This window comes from Euleptes europaea, chromosome 18 (assembly GCF_029931775.1).
Source record: "Euleptes europaea isolate rEulEur1 chromosome 18, rEulEur1.hap1, whole genome shotgun sequence".
In the NCBI taxonomy this organism is placed as follows: domain Eukaryota; kingdom Metazoa; phylum Chordata; class Lepidosauria; order Squamata; family Sphaerodactylidae; genus Euleptes; species Euleptes europaea.
In genome coordinates this window covers 24203779-24219175 of record NC_079329.1, presented here as the reverse complement: position 1 = coordinate 24219175, position 15397 = coordinate 24203779, and the positions used below count along the sequence as shown (strand labels likewise).

At 48.2% G+C, this 15397-nt stretch overlaps 1 protein-coding gene across 1 annotated transcript in view; it reads right to left on the bottom strand.

The window, feature by feature from the left end:
• Positions 1 to 5084: 5084 nt before the first annotated feature.
• Positions 5085 to 15397, bottom strand: part of FAM117A (family with sequence similarity 117 member A) — a 54346-nt gene continuing 44033 nt past the window's right edge. Inside the window, exons 4-8 of the mRNA XM_056863764.1 lie at positions 13440 to 13553; positions 11217 to 11348; positions 9960 to 10188; positions 6800 to 6920; positions 5085 to 5418 (exon numbers count right to left, since the gene is read on the bottom strand). Of these exons, the coding sequence (XP_056719742.1) occupies positions 5085 to 5418; positions 6800 to 6920; positions 9960 to 10188; positions 11217 to 11348; positions 13440 to 13553 (930 nt within the window). The remainder of the gene's footprint in view (positions 5419 to 6799; positions 6921 to 9959; positions 10189 to 11216; positions 11349 to 13439; positions 13554 to 15397) is intronic.

Below are 15397 nucleotides of genomic sequence, written 5' to 3'. Positions count from 1 at the left end.
GGGAATGCTGTAGACATAGTTTATCTAGATTTCAGTAACGCTTTTGATAAGGTTCCACATAGTATTCTAGTTGACAAATTGGGAAAATGTGGGTTAGATCTTATTGTTAGATGGATCTGCAACTGGTTGACAGATCGTACCCAAAGAGTGCTAGTTAATGGCTCCTCGTCCACTTGGAGAGAAGTGACTAGTGGAGTTCCTCAGGGATCTGTGCTGGGCCCTGTGTTGTTCAATATCTTTATAAATGATTTGGATGAAGGAATAGAGGGGATGCTTATTAAATTTGCAGGTGATACTAAATTGGGAGGGGTAGCAAATACGGTAGAAGACAGAACCAAGATGCAGGATGATCTTGACAGGCTGGAGAAATGGGCTAGAACTAATAAAATGCACTTCAACAAAGACAAATGTAAAGTTCTGCATTTAGGTAGGAAAACTCCAATGCATCATTATAGGATGGGGGAGACTTGTTTGAGCAGTAGTATGTGTGAAAAGGATCTTAGACCAAACACTGAACATGAGTCAGCAGTGTGATGCTGTAACTAAAAAGGCAAACACAGTCTTGGGCTGCATCAACAGAAGTATAGTGTCCAGATCACGCGAAGTGATGGTATCGCTTTACTCTGCTCTGGTTAGACCTCAACTAGAGTATTGTGTTCAGTTTTGGGCACCACAATTTAAGAAAGATGTAGACAAGCTGGAACTGGTCCAGAGAAGGGCAACAAAGATGGTGAGGGATCTGGAGACCAAGTCCTATGAGGAAAGGCTGAAGGAGCTGGGTATGTTTAGCCTGAAGAGGAGAAGACTGAGAGGGGATATGATGACCATCTTCAAGTACTTGAAGGGCTGTCATATATACAGGAGGGTGCCGAGTTGTTTTCTGTTGCTCAAAAAGGTCGGACCAGAACCAACAGGTTGAATTTAAATCAAAAGAGTTTCCGTCTAGACATTAGGAAGAATTTTCTAACAGAGCGGTTCCTCAGTGGAACAGGCTTCCTCGGGAGGTGGTAAGCTCTCCTTCCCTGGAGGTTTTTAACAAGAGGTTAGATGGCCATCTGTCAGCAATGCTGATTCTGTGACCTTAGGCAGATGAGAGGGAGGGCATCTTGGCCATCTTCTGGTTACTGGGTGTGTGGAGGGGGGAGTTGGTTGTGAATTTTCTGCATTGTGCGGGGGGTTGGACTTGAAGCCCTGGTGGTCCCTTCCAACTCTATGATTCTATGAAAAGACCATTTTTCTATTCTATGATCTCTATCACCTGGAGATCAGTTGAAATAGCAGATCTCCAGCTGGTAACTGGAGGTTGGCAACCCTAGCAGGAAGTAGGGCTGCCAGCTCAGGGTTAGGAAATGCCTGGAGATTCTGAGGGGTGGAACCTGGGGAGGGACCCCAGCAGGGTACAGTGCCATGAAGCCTAGTTTAAGTTGTGGAACTCCCTGCCCCAGGATGTGGTGCTGGCTGCCAACTTGGAAGGCTTTAAGAGGGGAGTGGACATGTTCATGGAGGAGAGGGGTATTCATGGTTATTAGTCAAAATGGATACTAGCCATGATGCGTAACTATTCTCTCTAGGATCAGAGGAGTTTGCTGAATATATTAGGTGCTTTGGAACACAGGCAGGATGGTGCTGCTGCAGTCATCTTGTTTGTGGGCTTCCTAGAAGCACCTGGTTGGCCACTGTGTGGACAGACTGCTGGACTTGATGGGCCTGGGTCTGATCCAGCATGGCCTTCCTTATGTTCTTAAAGCCCACCTTCCAAAGTAGTCATTTTCTCCAGGGGAACTGATCTCTGTAGTGTAGTTGTAATACCCGATTTCCTGGTGCCACCTGGAGGCTGACCACCCTAGCAGAGAGCACCATCCCTGCCCCCAGCAAATGACAGTGCGGGAGGAGCCGTCTGGACACTACCCTAAGGGAAGCACATTAGGGCTGCAATAAGCAATTTCTGTTTGAGGTCTGCAGTTTACATCTCTGTAAAATGGGTTTGGCAGCGACGCCATGTTTCGTGGAGGTGTCTTCCCCATAAGATTCCTCAGTATCTATGTGAAGGAGTGATGTGTAACTGACAAAAGCTCTTATAGGAAAAAAAATGTCATCAGTACAGTTCCTGATCTCCAGGTGGTTGGCTGGAGATCTGGGATTACAACTGATTTCCAGGTGACAAGAGGTCAGTTTACCTGGAGAAAATGGTCACTTTGGAAGGTGGACTCTGGCATTATACCCGATTGAATTAGAATTTATTTTCATCTGCTTAGGGCTGTTTTGATGCATTATGGGATTTTATTGTTTTATTGTATGCTTGTAGATTGCATGAACCACTCTGAGCCCAGCTTGCTGGGGTAGGGCGGATTATAAGATTGATAAAATAAAAATGAAATGTTACTAAGGTATCTAATGAAAGAGTTCCATCTTTTGAAGGACCACTTCTAGCCTGAGGATTGTTTTAGATATAGAGCTGGTGTTGCATGGTGGTTACAGTGTCAGACTGGAACTTGGGACTACTTGGCTCAAATCCCTTGCTGAACCATGGAAGCCTGCCAGGTGACCTTGGCCCCATCACAAAAGCTCAGGCTAACCTACCCTTCATAAGGTTGTTGTGAGGATTAAGTGGAGCAGGAGGGAATGTTGAATGTCCCCAACCAGGGAGAAGAAGCGGATATAATTTTTTAAAAAGCAGTTCATGGTGCTTAATGCTGTTTCTACTGGTTTGTTTTTACACTGGATAATTTTATAGTGAGACCTGCTTACAGGCAGCCCACAGTGTAAGAGGTGGCACAACATTTTCTAAATAACATATCTCAAAGGGTTGTTGTGAGGATAAAGTGGAGGAAGGGTGGAATGAAGACATCATGAATTCCCATTTTGTGCTCCCCCTCACACTGTTTTGTTTCCAATCCAACCCCCGCCCAGAGATAAGATTAGTGTGCAATAATAGCCGCTAATCAAAGGTCGTCTCCCACAAGAACTGAAGTGGGAATTTTTCACTTGTAGCTTTTCTGATTGCAAAGATGTAGAAAATGAAATCCCCTTGAGAGCAGTGATGCTTCTGGGACTCTTTGTGCATGCAGCCACCTTGTGACTTTAGTTAAGCCTACCTTTTTGTAACTGCACCTGCCTTGGTTTAATTCTATCTAGTCCATGTATATGTGCACTGAACTCTGTATTATCACTTGCACCTTCTTCATCACTGAAATCACCACATGTACTATCCTTTGTGCCTGAGTGTTTGCTCTTATTAAGATTTCTGACAATAAGTTATGGTGCAGCGTTCTTTTTTAAAGATGGTGTGCTCCGTTTCCTCTGTGTATTAGCCATAGCTGAGTCAGACTTCTTTGTCCTACAACCCTTGACTAGATGAAGTGAAGGGACGACAGCCACATACTGACCCACCACTGAGTCAGGAGAAGGAGGAGGAGGGGAATAATAATAATGAGTAGGTTTTTATATGCCAACTTTCTCTACCACTTAAGGAAGAATCAAACTGGCTTACAATCACCTTCCCCTCCCCTCAACACACACCCAGTGAGGTAGGTGGGGCTGAGAGAGTTCAGAGAGAGCTGTGACTAGCCCAAGGTCACCCAGCTGGCTTCACGTGGAGAAGTGGGGAAATCCAATCCAGTTCACCAGATCAGACTCTGCCACTCATGTGGAGGAGTGGGGAATCAAACCCGGTTCTCCAGATCAGAGTCCACCACTCCAAATCACCGCTCTTAACAACTACACCACGCTGGCTCAAAACAACCCGTTCAATTTTGAGAGGTGCTTGTTGTGCTGAGGGTTTTAACCAGTACAATAGCCTGGAGAAATGCAAAAAGTGACATGCCCAGCACTGATTCCCGTCCCACCAATTTATGTCTTTCTGCTCTACCCCCCATTAAAGCTACTAAAGCCTTTAAATGCCTGAAATTTTATTTTTGGATTGGTTTAAAACCACCAAAATCTGCAAAAAACCTCTGAACAAGTCAAGTCAATGAACCTCTCAGGCTAACATTCTTCCATAAGCTTCTGTGATACGTACAATAATATACAAAACTTCAAAAGTAGCTGCAAAAATACTGTCTTCCAAAGAAAATATAATTTCTACCTCAGGTCTGAAGAAACTTTTCCAATGCAATCCTGAGGTTTAGCAACAAGACAACAGATCGTTTTCAATGCACTTTAGAATCAAGGCATCACCAGGTTTAAGGCTTTCCGTGGTGTGGGTGGAGGTGGATGTCTGTATAAGAGAACCTGGGATCTTTGGAGTGTTCATCTTCTGTGCGTGAAGAGTAGGGATAAAGCTGTGCAGATTCTCCAACCTCACTGGCTGGAATAGTAGTAGTGTCAGTCTGGACTGGTCAGTTGTGATAAAAAGGAAGAGAGATATACGCCATAACACTAACAGCTGCATTGTACCAGGGAACTTGAGACACTGTTTTCCAAGTTTCTGAGCAAGCAGACTCTTCAGAGACCCACTTGGAATCCCTGTAGAGGGAACAGTTCCCATTCTCCCTCCTTGAAATGGCAAACCATCTGAAAACAGGGTCCCCCAGAAAGGCACACAAACTGAACGCCTTCTTATTCAACCTCTACCTGGGTACAGCAGCAGCAGGAGAGCATTAAGCAGACTTTCAGGGCTTGCGTTTCCCAGATTTCCCTGCTAAACCCTTGCTCCATGGTTATCTGCTGCAGCAGTACACAGCAGCCCCTCTGGCTGCGTGTGGACTCTCTTTGTCTTCCGTTATCTGCGTGAAGCCAGCGCAACCTCCTCAGGAGCATTCATGACCATGTGAGAGAGCACCTGCCTCACCCAACAAGGGAACGGAGAAGAAAAAGAACCTGGTGGGTAATGGGTTGTGCTCTTCGGACATCGAAACAGCAGAAGGAAAGGAAGTGCTTTAAAGTATCCAGGGGTTGAAGGGGAGAAATCTAGTGGCTAGAGAGCATCCACTGGCAATCTGTGCTTTTAGGCTGCTGGGGGGAGCAGGCTCGTGCACCCGGGGGTGCCCAGTTTCCCAGTTCCAAGGCACTCTTTCTCCATGGGCCAAAGTGCACTGAGGGACTAACAATTTTTTTTTTTTTGCCTCTGCTCTGCCCACTGAGCTTTAGACAACCAGGGAGCTGTGGAAGAGGATAGTGTCTTCGGCCTGGTTCCGCTTCCAGGATTCCAACAGAGGTGACTGAGGGGTCTCGCTGAAGTCGTCGGCCCTCGAGTCTTTCCGCAAGGTGAGGAGCGGGACCTTGGGTGTGGGCTGGCGGGAGCATGTGTCCGGAGGCACGTGTCCGGGAGAGGAAGAGAAGTCTGTGAAAAGGAAGTCCACGTCGGGAATCAGAGGCTTCACCAGGCTGAAACGGCAAAAGGCGGAGCCGGTTGGGTTGAAGTGGACTTTGTTCTTATCAGGACAGGAAGACAGGAAAGTCTGGTCGGGGCTAAGTGGCCTGGAAGGAAACAAAATGGAAGAAAACGAGGATGAGCGCCAGTGAATTCTGACTCTTCCTTAGAAGAAGAAGAGGAACAAGAGGAGGAGGAAGAAGAAGGAAGAAGTGGTTTTTCAACGCTGACTTTTTCTACCACTTAAGGAAGAATCAAACTGGCTTACAATCTCCTTCCCTTCCCCTCCCCACAACAAACACCCTGTGAGGTAGGTGGGGCTGAGAGAGTTCTAAGAGAGCTGTGGCTAGCCCAAGGTCACCCAGCTGGCTTCATGTGGAGCAGTGGGGGAACCAACCCGGTTCACCAGATTAGTGTCCGCCACTCATGTGGAAGAGCAGGGAATCAAACCCGGTTCTCCAGATTAGAGTCCGCCGCACAAAGCCACCACTCTTAACCACTACACCACGCTGGCTCTGATACTTTTGCAAGAGACCGGCACATTGGGATTCTGGGTTTGCTGCTTCAGTAGTACGGGAAGGAGTGACAGAGGGCAAAGTACATGGCTTTGGGTTGTAAGCATCAAAGACTGACAAGACTGGAATAGTACTGTTCAGTATAACATTCTTATTCCAGCCTCAGATGCCTGCATGTGAAAGATTAGGCTGAAGTACAGTGGCTGGCATTAATGGGTGCCTAGAAACATGGAGTCCCATGGCGCAGAGAGGTAAACTGCAGTACTGCAGTCCAAAGCTCTGCTCATGACCTGAGTTCGATCCCAATGGAAGTCAGTTTCAGGCAGCCGGCTCAAGGTTGATTCAGCCTTCCATCCTTCCGAGGTCAGTAAAATGGAAACCCAGCTTGCTGGGGGTAAAGTGTAGATGACTGGGAAAGGCAATGGCAAACCACCCCATAAACAAAGTCTGCCTACTAAACGTCATGAAGTGCCTTCACCCCAGGGTCCTGGCCTATTTTACTTAAGGTCTCGGGCTTTCAGAACAATCAATTAAGTAGATCCATAGCCTTCATGATTGTGGGAGCTTTACAAAAATTAAAATAAAATAAAAATAACAACCATTTTTAGCAATAGGGCTAACCCTAATTTAAAAAAAAAAGTAATAGCGAACTCTGCTGAAGGTTTTGGAAAGAAATGGTATACGAGTGGAAATACGAGCAACCATTTGCTTCAACTGCTACCCCAAAGCGATCCTCCATTCTTCATCTCTCTTACTGCTCTATCTTGCCATGAGGGTACACAGGACAGATGATGGCACCGTTGTGTATTCTTGTACCAACACTGTGCCTTCTAAGAGAAGGGGGGGGAGAGAGGGGGCACTCCTTATCCCTTCTGTCCCAATTCTCAATCGTTTTTACAGACTTCTCTATTTCAACATCTAGGTCAGTTCTGGACCACCCGGTGTTACAAAACGCGGCCTTCCTTCTACTCACGCCACTTCCTCGTAAGCATGGATTTTTTCGCAGCCCTCTGGAGGTTCCCTCTTGAACACGTAGGTGTGGTTGGGGCGAGGAGATAAGGCAAAAGCAAGGACCGGAGAACTGTTGCCGTTTTCTAATGGGAGGGAAAGAGAATTTGATGGCTGTGGAGTCCAGAAAGCAAACTAGGTCTAATACACCCACTTTTAAGAAATGTAGAAGCAAGACAGGCAGCAAGACAGACTCCCATAAGAGGATATGTTTCAGTGCAAGGTTTTGGGGGAGCCCTTTGCAAAAAATACTCAGCCCACTACCAGGCCCCCTACTCAGCAATACTGATTCTGTGAACTTAGGCAGATCATGAGAGGGAGGGCAGGAAGGGTTGCGTCAGTGCTTGGCTCTCATGGCCCTTTTTTACATGTCCAGGAAAATGCCAACCGCCACTTTGGGGTCAGGAAGCAATTTTCCTTCAGGCCAGATTGGCCAGGGATCCTGGAGGATTTTTTTTTTTTGGGGGTGGGGGTCATCTTCTGGGCATGGAGTAGGGGTCACTGGGGGTGTGGGGAGGGAGGTAGTTGTGAATTTCTTGCACTGTGCAGGAGGTTGGACTAGATGACCCTGGTGGTCCCTTCCAACTCGATGAAGAAGAGTTGGTTTTTATATGCTGACTTTCTCTACCACTTAAGGTTGACTCAGCCTTCCATCCTTCCAAGGTCAGTCAAATGAGTACCCAGCTTGCTGGGGGTAAAGGGAAGATGATTGGGGAAGGCACTGGCAAACCACCCCGTAAACAAAGTCTGCCTAGGAAATGTGGGGCTGTGACAACACCCCATGGGTCAGGAATGACCCGGTGCTTGACCAGGGGACTACCTTCACCTTTTTTTAAGGAAGAATCAAACTGGCTGACAATCACCTTACCTTCTCCTCCCCTCAACAGACACCCTATGAGATAGGTGGGGCTGAGAGGGTGTGACAGGCCCAAGGTCACCCAGCTGGCTCATGTGAAGGAGTGGGGAAACAAATCAGTTTACCAGATTAGCCTCCGCTGCTCATGTGGAGGAGTGGGGAATTAAACCCGGTTCTCCAGATCAGAGTCCACCGCTTCCAACCACCACTCTTAACCACCACACTGCTAGAGCAGGGGTCACTGGGGTTGTGGGGGGGGGAGGAAGTTGTGAATTTCCTGCATTGTGCAGGGGGTTCGACTAGATGACCCTGGTGGTCCCTTCCAAGTCTATGATTCTATACTCCTACCTCCCATCCACCTGCAAGACCCCACCCACTGCCCTCCCACCACCCACAATCCTAGCTGCCTACACTGCATGCATGCCGTTTCCCAGTGGTACTGGGCAGGAAGTACCACTGCTGTGGATGCCAGGAATACTACCCCTGTGCGCCACCTACACAACCTGCCCCGGCGTAGGGCAGCATGTGCAGCTGGGATTGTGAGTGGTGGAGCACTTGCTAGCGAGTGAGCGGGCGGGGTGGGTCCAGGCAGCTGCCCCACCTCCAGCTTTGGCAACCCTGGCCCTGTATCTAGTCCTCCGTTCTCTAGTAAAAGAACTTAAAGGGGGGGAATCTCATGTGGAACGGCCGAATTAGAATTCATCTGAAGGTCTGACCCAATTGGGTCAATATTATTATTATTAGTCACTATTGGGGCTAGCAAAACCTGCAACACCCCACCCATTAAAAGTGTCGACTAGCTTAGCACAACTAACGAAGCACAGTGACTATTCCTTATGTTTGAATTTTATAGAATCACAGAGTTGGAAAGGACCACTAGGGTCATCTAGTCCACCCCCCTGTACAATGCAGGAAATTCACAACTACCTCCCCCCACACCCCCAGTGACCCCTCCCACTCCACACCCTGAAGATTGTTCAAAACAACAACAACAACACCCTCCTGGATCCCTGACCAATCTGGCCTGGAGGAAAATTGCTTCCTGGTCCCAAAGTGGCGATCGGCACTATCCTGGGCAAGCAAGAAAGGGTCATGAGAGCCAAACACTGATGCAAACCTTCCTGCCCTTTATATTACATTTCACCCAGCACCTCCTGCATTTCGTGGCCCCTTGACCTTGCTTTCTCCCTAAGCAAGGAGCCACTGCATTGTATTGGAACAGTGTACATTATCCCTTTGCTCGTGCACATGCGAAGTTCAGTCTTGGTCCCAGACTCAGAGAGCCTTTGCAGCTCCCCCCCCCCCCCCCCACTGGGCTTCCCTCTGCAGCTCAGCATGTGACAGGGCTTCCTTTGCTGCCAGAAAGTTTATGAAACTAGTAGCCCATATAAGGAAGGGGAATTTTAAAAATGGGTTTTGAAGCTGGAGTTTAAACACACACCCCATTCTGAGGTGTCAGCATTTCAGATTTCCTTTACAATATCAATGAGTTTGGAATAAAGGGGGGGATGTGCAGAACAGAGTTAAAATCCTGCATAAAACCAGGAGGAAAGTTTGAGAGTTCTTGTTTTAGATGCCAAAGCAACTATGCTGTAAGCTTAGATTGTTATTCTGGTCTAACCAGGCACACCTGACACCCACCCACACCTCCTTTAAGAAAATGTCAATGCATTGTCTGGCTAGGGTGAGAAAGTTAGATGAGCCATGGGAGGGATTTTGGATTTGGGGTGGGTGGGTTATAAATGTTTATTGAATTGCCAAAACTTAAAAACATTTGTGAACAGATCAAGAAGACTTGCCCACTCTGAAGCATTTTGTTGGCTTCCTGCTGCCTTCTACCTACTCTCCTCTTACCCACCCTGGAAAATACTGATGGTATCAGCCCAGTACAGGCTATGATGTTGAACACATGAAGCTGCCTTATACTGAATCAGACCCTGGGTCCATCAAAGTCAGTATTGTCTGCTCAGACCGGCAGCGGCTCTCCAGGGTCTCAGGCAGAGGCCTTTCCCATCACCTACTTGCCTCGTTCCTTTAAGTGGAGATGCCAGGAATTGAACCTGGGACCTTTTGCACGCCAAGCAAATGCACTACCACGGAGCCACAACCCCTCCCCATATGATGCCCGCTGGCTTCCAGACCGATTCTTGGTGGCATGAGAACTCATGAGCAATTTGGGGCTATGAGACGGGGGGGGGGGGAATCTCAACAGGCACAAGAACCCCTGAAGGTCCGAGCTCAGAGAAGACCATGGGCAACCCCACCTTACCTTTTCCTTTGGTTTCTAGCAGGGGTGTTTCTAAGGCACCAGAGGAAAGGTCTTCTGCAGCTGTGCGAGCAGGAGTGTGTGGGGACGGTCCCGGAGCAGTGGAAGGGGACGGGGAGAGAGAAAGGCTGCTGCAGCTGCTACTGCTATGCTCCAGCCGTGGCAGCAGAGAATCGCCAGGGCCCCTCTGGAGAGGGGCCGGGGCCCTGTGGCCATCGGGGACATCCAGAATCTGGGAGAGGAAAGACAATTTTAAACACAGTGGCAGACAGGAGAGCACACGGCAAAGCAGAGGCAATAATGGCGGGCTGAGGAAGACGGACGAGGGGGTTAGCAAACATCTCCTTGCAAGCCCTCTGCAACCGTTCGGTTTCTCAGCAGGTTTGTCAATAAAGTTGATAAACGTTTATTGTTGCGGCCAAGGGCCATCATAATCTATCATTCAAAACATTGAAATAACATGAAAATAACCTTAAAAAAGTCTGACCCCCAAGCAGCAGCTTTGTTTAGTTCTGTAAGGCAGAGAGGGCAATGGTACTCTGGCAGGGCAAAAGACGACTTGCCAAGGGGGCAAAGTTGGGCCTGCAATCGGATAGGCATGCAGCTGTTATGCATTGGTGCAGGGAGGAAGAGCAGCAAGTGTGACTGGGGGTGGGGAGGAATCAGAGGCAGCGGCTGAATGAAGTGTCTGGAATGTACACGCTCATGAAGCTGCCTTATATCAAACCAGACCCTCCATCTATTGAGGCAGCATTGTCATAAAAACATAACAGAAGCCCTGCTGGATCCAATCAAGTCCAGCAGTCTGTTCACACAGTGGCCAACCATGTGCCTCTAGGAAGCCCACAAACAAGACAACTGCAGCAGCACCATCCTGCCTCTGTTCCCCAGCACCTAATATAATAGGCATGCTTCTCTGCTCCTGGAGAGAATAGGTATGCATCATGACTAGTATCCATTTTGACTAGTATCCATGGATAGCCCTCTCTTCCACGAACATGTCCACTCTCAAAGCCTTCCGAGTTGGCAGCTATCGCCATATCCTGCGGCAGGGAGTTCCACAATTTAACTATGTCTATTCAGATCAGCTGCTGCTCTCCAGGGTCTCCGTTGGAGGTCTTCCACATCAGCTACTACCCGATCCTTTTCATTGGAGAAGCCAGGGATTGAACCTGGAACCCTCTGCATGCAAAGTGGATGCCCCAGCCCTGCTCCATGGCCCCTCCTAAAAGGAGCTTTTCAAAGACAGTGATAACTCACTCTGAGAAGTTCTTCATCTCCTTGCTCCTTCACAAACGCCTCTTCCAACTCCCGGTTGAGACCGTCAAGGCTGTTGTTCCAGTGGCTGAACGATACAGCAGCTGAGGGTGGGAAAGGTGCGGGTGGGGAGACCTAAAAACGACAAAATCCAACGATGCGGTGAAGAAGCCGGTGACCCCTTTTATACAAATGGCAAGTACTTCAGGTGGATGGGATCACCATACACTGAATGGGGCCACCATGTGACTCCGAACAATTTTTCTATTGAGCCCAGCGTGGTCATATTTCAACTGGAGGCGCCAGGGTTGAACCTAAGAACATAAGAAAAGCCACACTGGATCAGACCAAGCCCCATCAAGTCCAGCAGTCTGTTTGCACAGTGGCCAACTATGTGCTCGATCACTGAGCTAAGACCCCTCCTTACAACAGCCGGGTATCTCCTAAAGATATTAAGGACCCTTCTTGGGAGAGAGAATTTGACTTGAAAATTGGTTTAGCTAGTTGGTTGACGGGGGGGGATTCAAGGTCTGCCACCACTGAACCCACTTTGGTTCTTTGAAGGAAGAAGCAGCGTTGGTTTTTATACCCTGCTTTTTTCTCTACCTTTAAAGCAGGGATGGGGAACGTCCGGCCCCGGGCCATTTACGGCCCCCGAGGCCATTTTTGGTGGCCCCCGGGAGCTCCAGGGACCTGCCAGAGAAACACAGCGCAGCCCAGCCCTCCCTGAAGTCACAGCATGCAGGAACGCTGCGGCCCCTTTAAACCCCGCTCGCCGACTGTCAGCTGTTAATCAGCGAGAGGAGGGGGAGGGAGAAAGACGCTTCCCCCAAGCCGGCTCTCGCCGCTGAGGGAGGGGGGGAAGAAGAGGAAAAAGCCAGCCGCTCCCGGAGGCGGAGCATGCGCGTGGGAGCCGATCAGGTGGAGGACTTTTGTGGACTGGGTGGGTGGGTGGGAGGTGGGAAGGCTGAAGCCTGGTCGCATGGAGCCGGCTGTGTGTGTGTAGGCTTTTCTCTCTTTTCTTCCTTTTTCTGTCACTCTATTCTTTCTCTCCTCTTTTTCTGTCTCTTTCTTTCTCCCCCTGTCTTTCTCTACTTTTTTCCTCTCCTTCCCTTTTTTTCTTTCTTTCTTTCCTTCCTTATTTCCCTGCTTGCTTCCTTCCTTCCTTCTTTCACTGCTTCCTTCCTTCTTTCTTCCCTTCCTTCCTTCTTTCCTTCCCTGCAGATCGACCGCAGGCTGCAAGCTGCGCTCCCCTGGCACCTCGGTCGCCTGGGCTCGCCGCTGGCTGCCCTCCCACCTGGGAGGAGGGGAAGACCTGGGGGAGCAGAGGAACCCTCCAAGCCTTCTCTGCACACCTCCCCTTAGGGTTGCCAACCTCCAGGTGGTGGCTGGAGATCTCCTGCTATTACAACTGATCTCCAGCCAATAGAGATCACCTGGAGAAAATGGCCACTTTGGCCATTGGGCTCTATGGCTATGCAGTCTTCCTCCCCAAACCCTGCCCTCCTCAGGCTCCACCCCCAAAACCTCCCGCCAGTGGTGAAGAGGACTTGGCAACCCTAGCTTCCCCCCCCCCACCAGGAGATCTACGCCCGGTATGGCCCCCGAATGTTATAAATATGCAAATGGCCCTTGACAGAAAAAAGGTTCCCCGCCCCTGCTTTAAAGAGTCTCAAAGAGGCTTACAATCTCTTCTCCCTCCCCCAAACAGGCACCTTGTGAGGTAGGTGAGAGGCTGAGAGAGTTCTGAGAGAACTGTGACGAGCCCAGAGTCATCCAGCAGGCTTCATGTGGTGGAGTGGGGAATCAAACCCGGGTCTCCAGATTAGAGTCCACCACTCTTAATCACTACACCACGAGGCAGCAAACCTTTGAATCCCATTGATGGGAGGAAACATGAGGGGAAGGCCTTGGCCTCTATGCTCTATTAGCAGCAGCAGAAGAAGAGTTAGTTTTTATACCCCGCTTTTTCTCTACCTTTAAGGAATCTCAATGTTGCTTACAATCTCCCCTCCCCCAACAGGCACCTTATGAGGTAGGAGAGGCTGAGAGAGTTCTGAGAGAACTGTGATTGGCCCAAGGTCACCCAACAGGCTTCATGTGGAGGAATGGGGAATCGAACCCGGTTCTCCACATTAGAGTCTGCCGCTCTTAACCGCTACACCATGCTGGCTCTGCCACTTTTGAACCCTCTTTGGTTGTCTGAAGGCTCAAGGCGAGACGTACCTTGACCGTTGGGAGCACAGTATGATCTCCCTGGACAGGGGAGCTCCGTTCCTTCTCTTTGCCATTTCTGCCACTGAGCTTCGTTCGCTGAAGCTGCTGCTTCAGTTTAGCGATCTAGGGAAACAAGACGTTGGCTTGCGTTTAAAGAGCTCAGAGCTGCCCAAATGGGCACCCTCCCCTCAAAATCTCCTTCCCACACACAAATTATAAAGGTGAATTAAAGATCTGGAGATGGCAGAAATGCACAAATGTACAGACAAGACTCATCGTGGAAACGGTTTTCCCTCCCCAATTAGAGTGGGAGGAAAACTATCTCCATCTGTTCTTTGCTAGAATAGACACTGCGATTACATAAGGAGTGAAATATTTTATGTGGTGATGCTTTTAAATGAAAAGTGTAAGGCAAATTACTACTAAATTTGAGAATCAAGTTATGTTGCCTGGTAGCTGAAACCAAGAACCTTGTGGCACTTTTAAGATTTATTGTGGTGTGAGCTTTTATTGTGATGTGTCCTCTCGATCAAATGCACAAAGTGTTACACTCGGTTGGCAGAAACACACACACACACACCATCCACCCAAAGTACAAAAAGCAGAAGGGGTAGGGCCCTGCGACCCAGGACAGAGGTGTGTTATGTAACACAGCACAGCACAAATAGAAACAAAATCCACTCAGTTCACCTGCATGTATCCCCTTCCCTGTTTACATTGTCCAAACTGGCCAGTCTTCTTGAAAGAAAATAAATGTTAGACACTTTTAAAATGGAAGCACTCAGAAACTGGTGGTGGGGAGCATTTCAATCTCCCGGGACATTCAGTAGACTTAAGTAGTTTCCACACAAGTGTTTTGCTTCGGCTTGGCTGTGAGACTGCAGTGTGTGTGTTTCACTGGCACTCCCACTGTGGTCCAGACCACTGGGATCCGACGCCAGGCTAGCTGAGGAGCCCCTTTCCAAAAACATCCACAACTCCTTCACTTGTGGACAGCTAGAGAGGTCGATGACAAGTATTAAAACAAAGAACAAAAGACACTGAAAGGTGATTCGACTTAGCCAGAGCGCCCTTTTTTAGGGCGGCTGCCAATACCAAGTATATCTCTTGCCCCGTGGCATATATCTCGTCATTAGAAGTAAATACTATTAGGAGAGCATCTACTTTAGCTCACTGTTCGGCTTTGCCCTCTGCAGTAGGAAGGGAAATTTTAAAAGATTCCACATTCACAAAGGCTCTGTAGTGGTGGAGAACCGGAAACACTGGAACGTGTCCTTCTTAGGTGCAGTTATTATAATGAGGACCGGGTGAAGTTTCTAGGCTCTCTTTTGAAAAAGTGTACTGGTTATCCTGAAGCCTATAGAGTCAATATCCTCCTTAAGGATGAATTTTCACAGGTAATAAAGCTGGTGGCCAAGTTCTGTAAAATAGTACGTAATTTCCAGAAATTTAAACAGAATTTTCTGCTGTTAACGGTTGTATAAATCTATGCTCTTTATTAATTTTATTAATTAAATATATGTATTAATCATTTTAATGATATTAACAGTTTGTATTGTGTTTTAACCAAAATGTATCATTTTTATACTATTGCAAGGATATGTCACTGGCCACCAAGACTAGATTAATTCATGCCATCGTATTTCCTATTACTATGTATGGGAGTGAAAGCTGGACAGTGAAGAAAGCTGATAGGAAGAAAATAGATTCCTTTGAAATGTGGTGTTGGAGGAGAGTGTTACGAATACCGTGGACGGCCAAAAAAACAAAAAACAAATCAGTGGGTTCCAGATCAAATCAAGCCTGAACTGACCCTAGAAGCTAAAATGACTAAACTGAGGCTGTCGTATTTTGGTCACATCATGAGACGACAAGAGTCACTGGAAAAGACAGTCATGCTAGGAAAAGTGGAGGGCAGCAGGAAAAGAGGAAGACCCAACAAGAGATGGGCTGACTCAATAAAGGAA